This window comes from Pelmatolapia mariae, linkage group LG12, assembly GCF_036321145.2.
Source record: "Pelmatolapia mariae isolate MD_Pm_ZW linkage group LG12, Pm_UMD_F_2, whole genome shotgun sequence".
NCBI classification, from domain to species: Eukaryota; Metazoa; Chordata; class Actinopteri; order Cichliformes; family Cichlidae; genus Pelmatolapia; species Pelmatolapia mariae.
The window spans coordinates 26,881,674-26,898,273 of record NC_086237.1 but is presented as its reverse complement, the minus strand read 5'-3'; the positions used below and the strand labels follow the sequence as shown (position 1 = coordinate 26,898,273).

The window sequence follows — 16,600 nt, the reverse complement described above, 5'->3', positions numbered from 1 at the left end:
CAGCCACACTGATCATTTTATTACAGATGAAAGAATTTAGATAGTTTTTCCACTCTCAGTGATGCCACAGTGATCGTTTGACTTAAGGACCTGCAGCGGAGTTTGGGCCCAGAAACAGCTAATGACGTCCGACTTAAAGACCGGATTCTCGGATAGAAGTTTTAGGTTTAAGTATAGGGTAAGTCTCTGTCAGCTTTCCATACAAGGAACTGTACAGTTTGTCCAATTCTTTGTGAAAGAGCCTCTCAAGCTGCATCGATTTGAAAAGAAAGGATCTTCAGGCCTCTCCACAGATGTTAAATGGGCTTGTAGTCTGCTAAACCATGTCTTTCCATATTTGGCTTCACTCATCTTTTCTTCTTTTCACACAAGTTTCAGTTCCCATAGCTAATACAAATGTCCATAGAGTTATGCTTATTAAATTACATATCACATTTTTTCTTTCGTCAGACCAGAGAATGTTCTTTCTCGTGCTTCCTTTAAATTATGTTTGTCAAACTCTCATCAAGCAGTCACGTGCATTGTAATCAAAAGCTACTGAGTTTTACAGTTCTTCTCTTTTACCATTGTGATTTTTAATCAAAATATAGGAGTTTCTTTTGTTCGCCACTGAGCCACGCTTTTTAGAAAGTCTATAGAGAGTGGACATCATGGCTTGGTTTTTGTGGTCACATGTGGAGAAAAACAATATATGCACAGCTACTTGGTGGACTGGAGCAGGTGGACTTCTGTATACACATCAAAGGTAAAGCGAAGCAAACAGGATGCAACTCAACACAATAAGTTGGCAAGTAAAACTTCACCATGACAACGATCTGCCTTGACAGTGTCAAAACAAAAGGAAACAAAAAAAAATATTACATCATTAAAAGCAGAAGGTGTTAGAGGTTTGTGTTTAATGATACACTAGAGTTACACCCAAGTGTATTTAAAGTCACTTATTCTCATTCACAATGTCATCAATGACTGGGGGCAAAGATTTCCATCGACTCGACTGTATTCCCACTGAACATCCATCTTTTCTTACCCGATTTAATTAAACTGGAAGGGGACAACTTGTCAAAGACTAAGCCACAAGCCACTCAACTCCCTACAATAGCTTGATTTTTGTTGACAGTTTTTGTGAGCAACTTTTCTGCTTGCTGTGAGTGTACGTCAGCCAGTAACCGTTTTTGCACAATTTTTTAACTAAAAATTAAAAACAAATTATTAGAATACACATATTTTTCAGTGAGTCATCTGTTACGTTATAATCAATCATCTGTTGATTTCTTTCTGTAACATTAGGCAAGCCTACTTCTCAAATCAATCACTCTTTTCACAACTCCTTAATGGATGTAATAACTGTTCTGAGTAATGAACCCCTGTTGATTTTGAAGTTATTTATTTCATAGCTTGAAATATAAAAGAAATGAATGAAAAAAAAATCAAATGCAACTCATGCCACATATTTGAGTATTACTTACAAAATTCACAAATAACAGAAAAGTGTTCTTGGCAGTGAGCAACAGAATTTGGACAATTAAGCTAGTATTCAACATAATACTGAAAATCAATAACCTGCCAACTCACCTCTAGCTGCTGAGCCTTTGGGTTTTTAGGGTCGCAGAGGGAAGTGTTAATTCTATGGTTGTGTTTGACACAGCGCTGGGTTGTGTTCTGGGGCATTGGGAACATCTGGCGCACCAACGTCAGCCGACCGATAGACTTCATGACTAACTCCTGCAAGTCATAGTCCGAGATCTCCTGAAAAAGGGTAGAATAGAGGAATAGGTATAGGAAAGGAAAGAAGGGATGAAGTAAATGTAGGTATGTAATTAACAACTTCATGATGCAGACATAAAGCCAGCATGAACAAAATACAAAAGAACTGTAACTGCGCACACAAAATAAAAGCAAAAAAAGAAAAACGTGGTTGAATATTACACCTCAAAAGCCTCAGATCTAATTCCTAAACAAGTAAAAGTTAGGCCTTGTTTTAGATACCCTATGTTTCTCATTATCGCCACACCGAGCGATGAAAAGCTGTCTACATCATATGCAAAAATAGTTATTAGATATGAAAGGTACAAGTCAGCCTATGGAAAGAGGAAGAGAGAAGGGTAAAAAATATCCGCGTGTTGGTCTGACTGTGTGCATATGTTTGTTATGTGCACACATGTGCGTTTGCACGTACTCTGTATGTCCTTGCAAAACCTTGGGGGAGGAATCACTGCTAATTTTAGCCCTAGGACACACACTCTCCTTCCCCGCTCTCCATCCATGGATCTCCATCCATCCTCCATGCAGAGGGTCATGTGGTGATGAGATGAGAACTGACGTTTATCGTCCCTGGTGGAGGTAATGCTGCCATCAACTGAAACAGCTTTTACTTCCTTTGTATGTGTATGCAGTGATTGTGCTTGTGTGTGATTTTGTGTGTCTTTTGTGCCCATGCCAGTCTGTGCATAAATCAGTCAGGTTTTTTTTTTATTTTTATGAGATTGTTTTTAAGCCGTACAATCATGAAAAACCCTTATGATTCCCTTGTGTATGCACCTGAGTCCGCTTGATAGGATGGAAAGGACTCAGATTATGCACATGCACAAACAATCCATCACACACACACTTTGTATTAGTGAAGGGTAATATTATAGATAACACACCTCATTGACTAATAGGAATGGATTTTAATTGAGTGTAATTAACGTCCATTAAGACCTGCGAGTCCTCATGGGATATGATCAATGGTGATTAGAGGTTGTTTTATATGGACTTTATTGGTATACCCAGTGTCATCTGCACTAATAAGGATGATGTATTGTCTTTGCAATGGCCCCTAGGTCTCCACATCCACCACCAGACACAAAAGTATTCATTTGCTTCTGCTTAGAAGTTGATTTTCAAGTTTCTGCTTTTTATACTTCTTCCTCTGTGGTCATATTTTACTGGAACCAGATGTAGTTCTACAGTTGATTTTAATTATTTATAAAAGTTAACAACAAAAGAATTTATACCTTGAAAAATTACTCAGACAACTTAACATGTTTAACCTTGCATTAACACTCTGCGCTCTGAAATATCTACTTTCTAAACAGTCCAAGTAAGGAATCCGTTTGCTGGCTTAGGGGCTAAAACGTGGCAAAAATCCCAAACAGCTGAAGACATAAAACCCTGAAGGGGACTGAATTACAAAGCCAACAAAAAACAGAAGATCCAGAGCAGAGAGAAAATGCTGAAAATTGCTAAAAAGGCAGATTTGTGGGCCGGAAGAGAATTAAGATTCACAGCAGGCCGTCAAGGGCATGCAAAGAAAGATCGGTAGACAAAAATTATCCAGAGTGCACCACTCAAAGGATCAAATGCAAACAAATATAGATGAACCAACACACAGCAAAAACAGAGACAAAGACACTTAATTGGGAGGTTTGAGGTTTGCCCTCTAAACAGGGATTTGTCCCTCTTCCTTTGTCATGTTCTGTTTGGCTCTTTGTCTGGATCTCCCTGGGGATAAACTAAAGTGACATCACCCAGTGTGACTTTCAGTGCTCTGAAAGTTGTTAGCCTTTTAACAGCTAAGACAAAATGAATATGACACATGGATGCACATACAGTAGACTGGCGTGAAGAAATACACATGCTCTCATCTACAACCCTAGAGTCTCGGGAAGGAGAGGGTACTGCTACACAGTTGATATTAACCTCATATAATCACTTCGCTCTTTTTCACGAGTTTCACTTTACCCCAACCTTCCCTCAGGCCACTAACCATTAACCTTTCATGGACTTCTTCAATCAAAACATTATAAGACCAGCGCTAAATGCCTCCGCAACACTGAGTTAAAATAGGGGTGAGGTTCGAGTTGGATTTACAACAATGACCCTGAAACATCCATGAAATAATTACTGCTCATTATCTAATTACCAGCTCAAAATTTTAATTCTTTAATTCCCTCTTTCATGCCCATCGTCATTTTTGTCTAGTTTCAAATTACTTACTCAGTCTTTTAGTCCTAACCAACAACTGAACAAAGGTGAGACTGTTTTATCACTCATTCCTTTTAATCCTCTTAAAGATTAGCATTTAATTACAATATCATTTGGTCCATATGTCAGTGTTGTGGGCTTAAATTCTACACACCAAGGCCAGCTACCTCAAACTAAACACACTAGGTCAGTCATGACAGCCAGAATGCCCTAAACCTAATTTCTGGGGTTCATCATGAGCTGTTTACTCTGTAAAAAAAATCAGTTCAATTTATCCCCATTCTTGTCCACCATTTTACCCTTATCCAGATACTTCTTTCCCCATGGTATTTCACCCCTTCCCTTTCATTTCTCTTGGATGACAGGAGAAAGCTACTTTTATTTATTTTGGGGGGGTTTTCTGTTTGTCCTCCACTACTCAACTGCTGAGCCCATCAGTGCCCATAATAATCTCCTCTGGCTTTAAGTCTTCTCACATTTTCACTTCAGGAAAGAATAAAAAAAAAAGAGCATGAAGAAGAGAGAGGCTAGGATGAATGAAGCCGTTCAAAGTGATGCTCAGAAGAAAGTATATCCAAAATTCACTACAGTCTGCTGTATTACACCAGCCTACCTGCTGGTGATAGAAGATCAGTAAGCACAGTGTATTACAATGTATTCACTGTGAATGTTAGACATGATGGAAGTGATAAGACTAACATCCCATATCTGATAATGTCTAGATAAATATTAAATCTTTAAGAAATGCATTACATCCATAAAGACTTCAAAAAGCAAAGAAGGGTAAAAGAAAGTAAAATGGGATTTAACTAATAATCGTATTATTTAAACTATTGCCGTTAGTGTTAAGAAAGGGAGGGTTGTAGCACAGGGCCACAGAAGAAATGTACTTTAAGTCTTTAAATCCTTAAATTCTATTAGATTTAGAAGGTTGATAGCAAGAATGCATCAAGATGATGGAGAAAATCTGCGGCAAAGTGAAATACCATGCAAACACACAACACACCAACACTATGCAGACAAGTTATGAGGCAGGAGCAAGGACAGAATTATGATCAAATGTGTTCTAATTCAGATTTCCAAGCCATGCAGGGAAAGGTGGATAAGAGAGGTGCCACGTTTTCCTTCAACAAGGCAAAAAAAAAAAAGATCCGACAGTTTCAGCGTAGCCACTTATTAACAACAAGGGTATGAGATAGCTGAAGTCATAGCGAGCAATTTCAAGCTGTGGACACAGTATGCACAAATGTTGACTCATTCTCTCCCAGCAAGTCCTTCTGGAGCAGCAAATAAAATTGTTCTTTAACTTAGCTGAGATTGCAGCCTTAAGTTAGAGTCACTTTGTATCTTTAATCTGTTTCCAAGAACAATAAATGAAACTAACCACCACACAGTAGGCTTTAATAGGGTTCAATTATGCGAAAGTCTGTAGAATGTTCTTAAATTGGACAAGACCCCATAATCCAGCAATTATATTAAAAAAAAAAAAAAGAAAATCCGAATAGTTCCAGTTACATGGCTTTCATAGTGACGTGTTAAGCTCCAAATTGACAGAAAATGCTAATCTCAAAGCATCTTATTACTATGCATTTTTCCTCTGAGAGGCAGAAGAGACAGACGAATGTAGCGAAAGAAGAACAAAAAGGAAACGGGTGTGAACGACCACAGAAAAGATCAAGAATAATGAATAACGGGGAAATTGTGAATGAGCGGGGTCAATAGTGGAGTTATCCTCCAAAATGTAAGGGGCAAACAGAGAGAAAGCGAAGTCATGAACATCTCTTATCACTTCTTCTTCTCACACCCCTCATCCTCTTCTCCTGAGAAGAGCAAAGGAGATGGGTAAAGGAAGGATGATCAATTATGAACTGTGAACTCCCCCTCAGTGGGGCTGTCTGACTGTTGGCTGTAGATAAAGCACAGTTATGACAACCATACAGTACCCTCTCATCCATAATAATCTACAGGGATGGAGAGGACTTTCACACATAGGAATATTCATTCTCCACAGAAGAAGTACAAGAGGACATTCTATATGACAAAATATTTTAACCGCTCATCTATTTTAAACACCCTCTGAACCATTGCATGTGGCCAATGGAATATAGTGTGCGCATCACAGAAATCTATGACTATATTTTTGTCTTGATCTTTAAATTTTATGCAGGGAGACTTGGTAAGCATTGATTTTTAGCATAAAAAAATTGTGTGTGTGAGAGAGAGAAAGAGATATAGGAAACAAAGAAGCGCTGTCATTCACAAAAGTCTGACATTGCTTAGAAATTAGCTTTTTTTTTTAAAGTCATAGGTGCCTGACCACTGTTTTTTGCTACCCTCAAAGTAAAGGAATATCTTTTTTTTTAAATAACTAACAAGCAGCTACTTGAGTTTTGCTTATGAATTTATAATTAGTAACAAACCACAGGCAGTACAAAAAGAATAGCTAATGATTACGCAATTTGTAGAGAATGAATCTATATTAGCTGCAGTGCTTCAAACATATTCATGATCTTATCATCACCTAATGATTCATTCATTCATTCCAATCTGTTCTTTGGAAACGTGGTTTTATCTACTACACACACTGGTGTGAAAAAGTGTTGGCCCCTTCCTGATTTCCTGTTTTTTTGTATGTTTGTCACTTAAATGTTTCAGATCATCAAAGAAATGTAAATATTTGACAAAGACAACAAAAAAATTCTAAATGAAGGTCTTTATTATTTACGGGGGGAAAAATCCAAACCTCCATGGCCTTGTATGAAAAAGTGATTGCGCCCCCCTCTGGTGTGACATCTTTGGAAAGCTAAGTTCAGTTTCTTTAGTCATACCCAGGCCTGATTACTGCCACTGTTCTCAATCAAGAAATCACTAAAATAGGATCTGCTTTACAAAGTGGAGTAGACCAAAAGTTTCTCAAAAGCCAGACATCATGCTGCGATCCCACGAAATTCAGGAACAAAGTAAATGAGATCTATCAGTGTGGAAAAGGTTATAAAGCCATTTCTAAAGCTGTATGAAGAGTAAGGAGATGGGTAAAGGGTTTGTTGTGAGGTCACAAAAACAACCCAAAACATCCCTCCTCCATCACTGTGCTTGACAGTTGTTATGAGGTATTTGTGGTGTGGTTTTATTGTGTTTCGCTAAACGTGGCACTGAGCATTATGGCCAAACATCTCCACTTTGGTTTTAGATGTAAAACATGCAGCCATGCTCTTATATAGACCTATTCTGTTCCTGCTGTAGGCAGGAAAACAGAACAGCTGTGCCATGGACCAGTCTTTGTTCTGAATTTTTAAGCAGTTAATAAAAGGCTAGAATGTTGCCAGATGACAGCTTACAGCTTCAAGACTTCACCAATGTTCCCTCCTTTGCTTTTTTTGTAACAGAAGCCTACATTTATGTGACTGGTCCAAGAACTCAGACTGAAAGCAAAGTATAGTTTATTAGGCCGCTGAATCCGTATTTAGCCGAACAGGCATTTAAATAATGATAGTCTTCTTCACAGGCTGCTTGTTATTGCCGTCAGAAAAACAAAATATACAAAGACATCTTGTAAAAAAAAAAAAACAGGGCTCCCTTGGTTTCCTCCACTCTGTTGAAGTGAGAAAATACAATAAATAAATAAAAAAAAGTTGAGGGGTTATCTAAGGTACTGGGGGAGATTGTAAGTGTTACTGGATCCTCAAAGTCTCAAAATCTCCACAAAACATCAAAGAAAAGAAGATTGGCTGTCCTGCAGAATTAATGGATGTCATGCATTCCAATGCATGAAGAGAAACACTCTCTTTGCATAACCGAGCAAATAATAGGACTAGCAGCAGTTAGCAGCAGTGTTACAGTTAGAGGCTTGAAAATGGAAGAGAGAGAAAAAGAGAGAAACTACAGTACACTCAAGCATCTAGATATATTGTCTTGTTTTGTCCCACATTGCTTTACTTTCTGTTGTTCCCATAGTGAACGCTGCTTTTTGCTCTTCTCCGATGCATCTGCTTGTGTATATGGTTGTGTGTGTTTGTTAGTGTGTGGCAGAATGGGCTCCCTGTTGTGCCCTGCAAGTTCATTGTAATGCCCGAGGCTACCAAGACACACTGCATTAGCTTGTAGTGCACATACACCCCCTAACATGCACACGCACACGCAAAAAAATGTAGCTGATTCTGCTGTTTTTCTAAAAGGCATTTCTCGCGAAGCAAGATCAAAGATCGGCTCCTATTCAAAATTAATAGGAAATTACAGCCAGCATTAAAGTTTCATTATGTTTCGCTTATGACCAGCACTCACTCTGATCAGCGATCATGAACACGGATGAGAGAAATACACAGGGTGATAACTGTACACTCTGAGGAACAGGAAATTGACTTTGTGAACTGTTTGGGCTTGTCTACAACTGTTAATCCAAAAAAGCATTGAACTAGAACTGATTGTGAACTTTTAAAGGTCATACACCGATGGCATGTGTGTTTTTGTAAAAACTGATGTGAAACAAAAAGAGCCAAGTTTTCTCTCAAATATCCAAAAGATAGGAGTCAAAAAAGGGGTTTTGGATCTACAGCCAGAAGTATTCACAGAATAAATAAAAGAGCAAGGTCAACACAAAGCATACAAAGTACATGATACATAAATCACTGTCATGGCACTCACCTCGTTAATCAGGATCCAGTGACAATCGAAGGCCACCAGGTTTGTCTCCACTACCTAAGAAAACACAAGACAGAACATCATTTTTTTTTTTTTTAAATTGCGCTTAATCTCTGTGACCAACAAAGGCAACAGTGGTCAGGCTTTTTATGTTTTTACAGTAAAATAAATTATTACAGACTTTCATATAAATGCTACTTTCATTGTGAATCACGACTTCTAAAGTGTGAATATGATGGTAAACAATTTAGTGGAAAGCTGCAACGGTGAAGCGTGAAGGTGTGAAGCTCGACACAGAATTTCTATCAAAGGTGCTCAAGGTATCAGTCAAAAATCTTTTCAAACACATGCAAATGTAGTAATGCTTGCCTGTGTGTGACCCGAATACAGTCTTCAACATCAAATATTTATCAGTTTACACAATTTAGGCAAACTTCTGAGGGGATTTCATTTGCTTTTCCTCCTGCAGTGATCTCTCTGTGTGCGAATAATACAAGACAATAGCAGGGGCAAACAAAAAATGCCTCAGAATCGTGTGTTTTTCAGCCTTGAGAAAAACAAAACTGTCTCCATGAAGTGCAACTTAAATATTTATATGTGTCTATCTAACCAGCAGCTACGCAAATGTTAAACGCTGCAGTGAGGACACATTGGAAAAGGGCTGTCTACAGCAGAGAACAGAGAGAGAACAGTACTACAGTCAAGTCACCTTTGGAACTTCAGACATACCTGCAGTACATTTGCACATAACGTACATTTCTATTAAAAGACTGATCTGCTTTGCTATATATAGCAGTAAGAGTTCTTTGTGTGTGTGTGTGTGTGTGTGTGTGTGTGTGTGTGTGTTCCTGTCTAGCTATCTTTGTGAGGACCGAAATCTGCATTCTACTATACTTATATACAACAGTCACTTGTGAGGACACACAACCTGGTCCTCACAAATTTGAAGGCATTTAAACCCATTTTTGAGGCTCAAAATGTGGTTTTAGTGTCAGGGTTACAATTAGGCTATGGTTAGGTATAAAGAGAGTTTGATTTAGTTCTCTTTTGTTAAAGCTTTTGGTGCATGGTCCTAGGGGCTGCTGGATCATCCATACTCTCCTTTAAGGTTCTTGATAAACTTTTCTGCTCCTCTTCTCCTTCCCTCGACAGTCCTCTTTGGTGAATACTGTAGTCGTCCCTTCTGACTGACTAGTCCTTGTATTGAGTTATTGTGTAAATATTCAGCTTATGAGCTAACGGGAAGAGTGGTATATATAAAAAATAATAAAAAATTCCTAAAAATAACTAAAATCATTATATTAAAACCAGAAAGGCAGACAGATTCCTCTATCAATCTGTGGAGGGGATTTAGTGTCCACAGAACACTGAGTCTTTTTGTGTTTTATTTTGTGCTCTTCAAATTAATTGTCAGGTCATGCACTTGTTAGTATTCCACATTTCCATACAATTTTCTGTTAGTTTTTATAAATCACAAATTTATTTACAATCTCTATAGTATACATGCAATATCAGTGCCAGAGGAAACTGTCTAGTCCATCTGATATCAATATAATTTTTCTTATATATTTATTTAATATTTAATAAAAAATAAATTATAAACTTTATTTCTACCACTAATAGAGTCTTGTTTTGTTTTTGGGGTTTTTTTGGGTTTTTTTTAGGGGTTAGTGTTAGGGTTAGGCATTCATTTTTAATGGTTAGGGTTAGGGTAAAGGGCTAGGGAAAGCATTATGTCAATGAAGGTCCTCACTAAGATAGCTGAACGGGGTTTTGTGTGTGTGTGTGTGTGTGTGTGTGTGTGTGTGTGTGTGTGTGTGTTATTCGTCTGTGATCACATTTAACAATGACATATGATATGAGGACATCAATGAGATAATAAGTAGATATTTTTGTTTGTGTGTGTGTGTGAGTGTGTGTTTAAATAAAACAACAGACTTCTTCTCATTAGTATTTGGAGTATTTGGTATTGATCTATTGAAGCTAATCTAATTAGCTTTGTCTTTAACACAGTAATCTAATTCATTACTTTTACCAAAGTCAGTAATCACATTACACTTACTAGCCAAGCAATTAGTTCAGTTGTGGTAGATAAATGCTCGAGGTTTGCATCAGTGGCAGAAAAAAACAAAACACCCAAAAAAAGACAATTATCTGATGGGAAAAGGGAGAAACTGGTAACGGGAACAGTAAAGGGTCTGCACTTATTAGCATTTATATATTATGCATACTATATTTATATCCCATTTAACCTTTGCTAGGATCCACAAAGAGCTTTGTTATGTGTTTCTCATTTAGCCATTCACACACTGGCAAAGGGCTGGAGCTGGCGAGGTGTTTACCTGCTTTCAGGAGCAACATGGGGTTTAGTATCTTTCCCAGGGACTCTTTGGCACATGAAGGCGATCAGCCCTCCAACCCCATGACTACTGGACAGCCTGCTCTAAAGCCTGAGTCATGGCCAACCCCATGCATCTTAACCAATGTCATGGTGGACCGCAAAATTAAACATTTACTGAACAGACTGAACAGAGATCAGAGGGTTGAGTATTCTTACCTTGCTTTTGACTTTCTTCTGTCAAAAACACTCACCTTTGCTTTTTACCTCTTTTGTCTCTCATTTTCATCCTCCCAGAACCACCCTCTAATTTTTGTTCTCTTATCGATGCTCTCCCCTCACCTCTCATCCCATCATCGGGCTTTAATTACTCACTTCTCACTCTGTGACTGCTCCTACTCCTTTTCTTCGCTCGCTCTCAGCCCTTCTCCCTTCAATCCCAGAGTAAAAATAGAGTGCCACTCATATATCATTAGCTATAATTGTCTAGGTGACTATAGCACATCACGCCATAAAACACTTTTTAAACAAAAGGCAACAGCTGGAGAGGGTGGCGGTGTGTGGCTAATAATGGCTTAATCTCCCACCGAATCGCCATAAAACTTATAACACAGAAGGCTGCTGTAAAACACTCGACAGAAAACATAGTTTCGACACAGACAAGGTGTAAGGCGGGGAGCAGAGTGGCTGAGCTGTAAGACACAATATTTTTCTTAATTTTTGTTTTTTCTGTCAGAACCTCTGTTCCCCTCTACTTTCACTTATTCCCTCCATGTATGGGATCTGAAATGTAAATGAAATGTCACAATGTTTCTGTTTATCTCCACTGAAAAATTGAATGAGTGGGCAGCGATGAAGGCAAAAAGGAGAGGGGAGAAAGACAACACAGGTTTTTGAAACTCAACTTTTCTCGTGAGCTCTCTTTCTGGTTTACTGTCCTTTTTTGCGGTCCTCTCCCTTGGTATTAATTATGAGTATTTGTGTGGGATTGCTTGCAAAATTTCCGCCTTTTAAATATGAAAAACTTTAATCTGATATTTTATTCAAGATCATGGGAAAGTGTATGTGCTTGTGAGGTGCTTGGACTGCAACATTGCTAAGCCAGATAGTACGTGGGTAGTACACCACAAACAAAGTTTTTACAGCAGAATATTACTTTGTAATGAGCTGATAAATGATCTTCACCTGTCAGCGGTTTCAGTTTTGTGGTTGTCTGGTGTCGCTGCTTGTACGCAACTACTGCTGGTTCTGTAGTAAGTGCTTCCACTTTTCCCAATATGACCTCCCTCTAGCATCCGTATGGACAGATGTTTTAGGCTAATTAGTGAAATGGAAGATTCATAGAACTAGACATGAATCCTCAGGGGTTGGAATTGTTCAATACACTGTCTCAGACAAACACACACACACACACCCATATTCACACTCATGCACACACAAGAACCAAACACCCACAGTTACAACAATTACTGCTGCTAAGTCCTGAGGCTGGTTTGTCTGTGTGCTTGCCCTTGTGTATTTGTCCAGATGTACACACACTTACAAAACATCACAGCCTTTGTGCCACCATTGGAGGAAGGTAGGGGGGTCACCTGGGCATCATTCCTTTAGTGATAGCAAAGAAATCTTTGTGACCTCTCGGACCACCTTCATAAAAGCTTCAATTCGCTACAGTTCTTCTTCTCTGAAGTCAGAAGATCGCACTAAAACCAGCTCCGTGGTCTGAGACAAATCCAATCACCCAGTGTCAATATAAGTAAGCCTTTTCTCAAAGTCTGAAAGCACACACAGAGAACTAAGACTGATCTGTAACATCATGCTACAGCGCACACCAGTCTTGTACGTGTTTATCAAGCGGCCGTGGGACAGCCAAACACCGTTTTGATCCTGCAAATGACCTCTGCTCACCTGTCACTCCCGAAGGAGTACAACAAAGAGAAATTGTTGATTTTGGCAAATGGTTTAGCTTAACACACAAGTGTCAGGGTTTGCCGCTCATACTGAGGTCTGACTTGACAAAAGAGGGCGTATTAATAATATTTACTCACACACTTTATGTTAATGCACACGCATAATAAATATGAACCTATCCAACACATTTTAGACAACTGTTCAAACAAACAAGGATACACGACTTCTTTTACAGACTGCTGTATATTCCCTGTATAGTGGGGCACTCTGTGTGAGAGGTTAAGAATGTAAAAGCAGTGGTATGATGCCTGAAGTGAGAGAGTGGGTGTTGCTATTGAATAAAGTGCTCTAAATTAAAAATTAGTTGTGTCATTTAATTTCATGCACTATTTGTGATCAAATCAAGCAAACAGCCTACAGCCAACCCTCCAAACTAGGCATATCCAGCTTCACATTTAAACATGCAAGCACAAGCTGTGAATTTATAAACACACACACAAAATCACACAAAGAAAAAAAATCCATAAACACAAGCACAGTGATCCATTTCTACTTCTCCTTTCACAGTCCAGCCCCTGTTGCATTACTTGTCTGGAAAGCAAGATGTGCTATATGATTATGCGCCTACTGACACACACACACACACACACACACACACATGAACGCTGTGGTTCATCCAAGTGTGGTTTTTGATCACTGTAATTAATTTGTGTTCCTGTGCGTGAACATGTGTGTGCCGGTCTGCGCTTGAGTGTGGACATAGGGCTCTGTGATTACTGTTATCATCTACAACCCTTCATTCCACCTGGAATCATAATATGAAAGACACTTGCACTAGAACAGAAGAGAAACTTTAGGAAAGCAGGAACAGATGAAAGAGAAACAAAGAGACAGATAAAGAGGTTTAAAAATTGATGGAGTGACACAATGCATTGTAACCACTGTTTTACTTCATCTTTTTTATATTCCACATTTTGTATCGATTATATTTCCAGCTTTTTTTTTTATCATCTATTTATCTGCTCAGCCACTGTGCTGCTGGAAAATTAAGCTACCCAGTGATTTGAGAATGCTTAGTTAATCAAATAAAGTTATATTTGTGGCAGGGTTTATTTTCTTAAAATAATATGATGGAAATCAGAGTCAGGACTCAAAAAGCAGAATCAGAATTAAAATCTATTAAATCTAAATTATACACAGTAAAACAATCCTGCTGTGTTGCATTCATATGAATGGTTTCCAATTTGTTTATTACCAGAGATGGGAGTCTCTCTAGTTCCCACTTTTGGTTTTGATTAGCATGGTTGTCCCACTGTCAGATCAAGCTAGGGATACTTTCTACATAGTCATCTACGATTAACTTGCTCTTTCTTTACTAATCAGGGACTCTTCCTGTTTTCAAATCTAAGTTACAAAACTGCAGCTATACAAAACACAAAGCAGGCTTTTACTAACCCATTACCCCCATTTATTCAGCCCGCCACTCAGCCTCCCTGTTCATGAAATAAGCATTTAGCACACACTGACTGAAGCACTTTTCCCCGAAACATACAGTAGCTGCTGTATGTCAGCACCTCACCCACACTGCTCCCACAGTGTGCTTTATGCATGATGCATGGTTGAGATTGTGTGTCTTGATGTCAAGCACGTCCATGCGTACTGTGCTAAAAGACAAGATGGCAAGCAAAGGGTGGTGCATTATGACTGTGCTTTGCTCTGTGGATTACATTTTTGGCAGCGCTCAGGCTGAGCAAACAGACTTCAGCAATTACAGTGCTAACACACTAGACTTCTAATCTTAAGCCTCTTTTTTGTGTACATAACTGAATTTCAAAGGGTGTCCCACACCACATTCACCCAAATATATCATCTTGACATTAGATCCTGCTTGTCCTCCTCTTGTGATACCTGCTTGTCATGTAGCGACATAAACTCGCCTGACATGCATGTACCTCTGCATCTGGGATATGACAGTCATAAATGAAGCAGTAAATTGTCATGTTAGATAGTGCCTTTGGGAAATAATACTGTGTATCCTGATTTACTGTATATCTGTGTATGTAGAGAACAGACACACAAGACACATAAATACGTTTTACACAAGCAACAGACAGCTGGTTGCTAACACACAGTAACTGTTGTGTTTTCAAGACTTTGGTGTGTCTGAAAACCTGTAGTTATAAAAGTGACAAATCCTTTTTTTTTTTTTCGTAAAAAACACTATCCCAAAAAAAACAGTCAGACCACACAGGCATAAACTGTGTAGATGGGTGGCAAATTAAAAGTGAAAAACTGAAACCATTATATAGATCGTGTAGTTCATTTATGCTGCGGTGAGCATTTTGCCTGCATTGTTTGGACCAACTTGTCCCCTCAGAGGAAAGGGTCACTGCAAATCAATACAAATCTGTTCTGAGTGATCACCTTTATTCTATGTTGAAGCATTTCCTTCCAGGATCAGTGGTCTCTTCATCTGTGGGTCACGAGGGGGTCAATGAAAAGTTTGGTGATTATGAAAATTAAATAAATATATGTAATAGCCTCAAAGGTTGCAACTTTAAAGCAACCGATCAATTTGGTTCTTACTAGTTAATTAACTAATACATTTCCAAGGCCATAGTTAAGACACAATCCAAATTTTAAAACACAAACTAAATAACAAATAATTATAACTGTGGCTTTTACTGTATTTACAGTACATGCTGCCAAAGGAAAACAGCCTTCTTTGTGATGAATGCTCTTGAGAAACGTGACATGAATCACATGGGTGTAAGACCTGTGTGATTCTTCCCAACAACTAATGACTCTAAATCACTACCATAACTGTTTAATTAGTTTGATCAAGCTGCGGTCACACGCCAATGAACTAAAAAGCGTATAACGGTTGTGCATGCATTGTGAAAACAGAGCGGTAGGTGGAAGAGACACAGAGATACTAAACATTACAGAATGTGACTATGCCTGTGTGAGTATTAATTTGTGTGTGTGTATTTCACTGATTATTGTCTCTTTGGAAATCCTATTTGAATAGTTCTCTCCCGCACACAGCTGTCATACTCAACAAAATCCGGGAAAACCTCATCTTGAGTAGATCTCGCACTGTTCACCATCCAATTGCACAAGAGACTGGCATTGCTGATCAATCACTTGCTTTTTGATGAAAACGGAAGAAAAGAGCAGCAGAGTCATTCACCTTTGTTGAATGCTCTCTGCAGATGTTTTTTTCTGCAGCAGCTTTCTCTTTCTTTTCTCACTTTCTGTCTTTCTTTTTCCTCTTTATGTCTGACATACTGTATAATGTAAGGCTAGGACAGCAAAGGTCTTGGAAAAGTATGTGTTGTGACGGCAAGGAGTAGCAGGGCCAACATGGAAGGCATCTATCATCCTCAAACTGTGTGTGTTGGTGTGTGTCTGTGTGTGCACAGCGGAGCACACAAGACTTTGTGGGCACTGTGTGCGTGTGCTTGTCGGCCTTTCGGTTTATTGATCTGACCACAGATCCGAGCACTGCTGAATCCACAGAGAGATTGTATAACACACGCACAACACAGCGTGCGCGTACAATTGCACGCGTACACCACAACCACCACCAGCAAATATGACGATGTCTATTCAACCTGACATTTAGATATGAACGGATCAATGACTGGAACAAATAGAATAAGCTGTCTTGATAGGCCCAAGGTACATATTTGTCTATGCACATGTGTGTTTGTGTGTGTGTGTGTGTATGTCTGTGTGCTTGTT

The 16,600-nt window shown here is 38.8% G+C and overlaps 1 protein-coding gene across 5 annotated transcripts in view; it reads right to left on the bottom strand.

Annotated features, from left to right (window-relative positions):
* The window catches only part of grid2 (glutamate receptor, ionotropic, delta 2), a 520,752-nt gene that overhangs the window by 157,546 nt on the left and 346,606 nt on the right, over nt 1-16,600 (bottom strand). For all 5 annotated transcript variants that reach the window (XR_010095293.1, XR_010095292.1, XM_063489804.1 and 2 more), the window contains exons 5-6: nt 8,608-8,661; nt 1,573-1,746 (exon numbers count right to left, since the gene is read on the bottom strand). Coding sequence is in view for 3 of the 5 variants with exons in the window: in XM_063489804.1 (XP_063345874.1) it covers nt 1,573-1,746; nt 8,608-8,661 (228 nt within the window). In the remaining 2 variants the exon portion in view is untranslated. The remainder of the gene's footprint in view (nt 1-1,572; nt 1,747-8,607; nt 8,662-16,600) is intronic.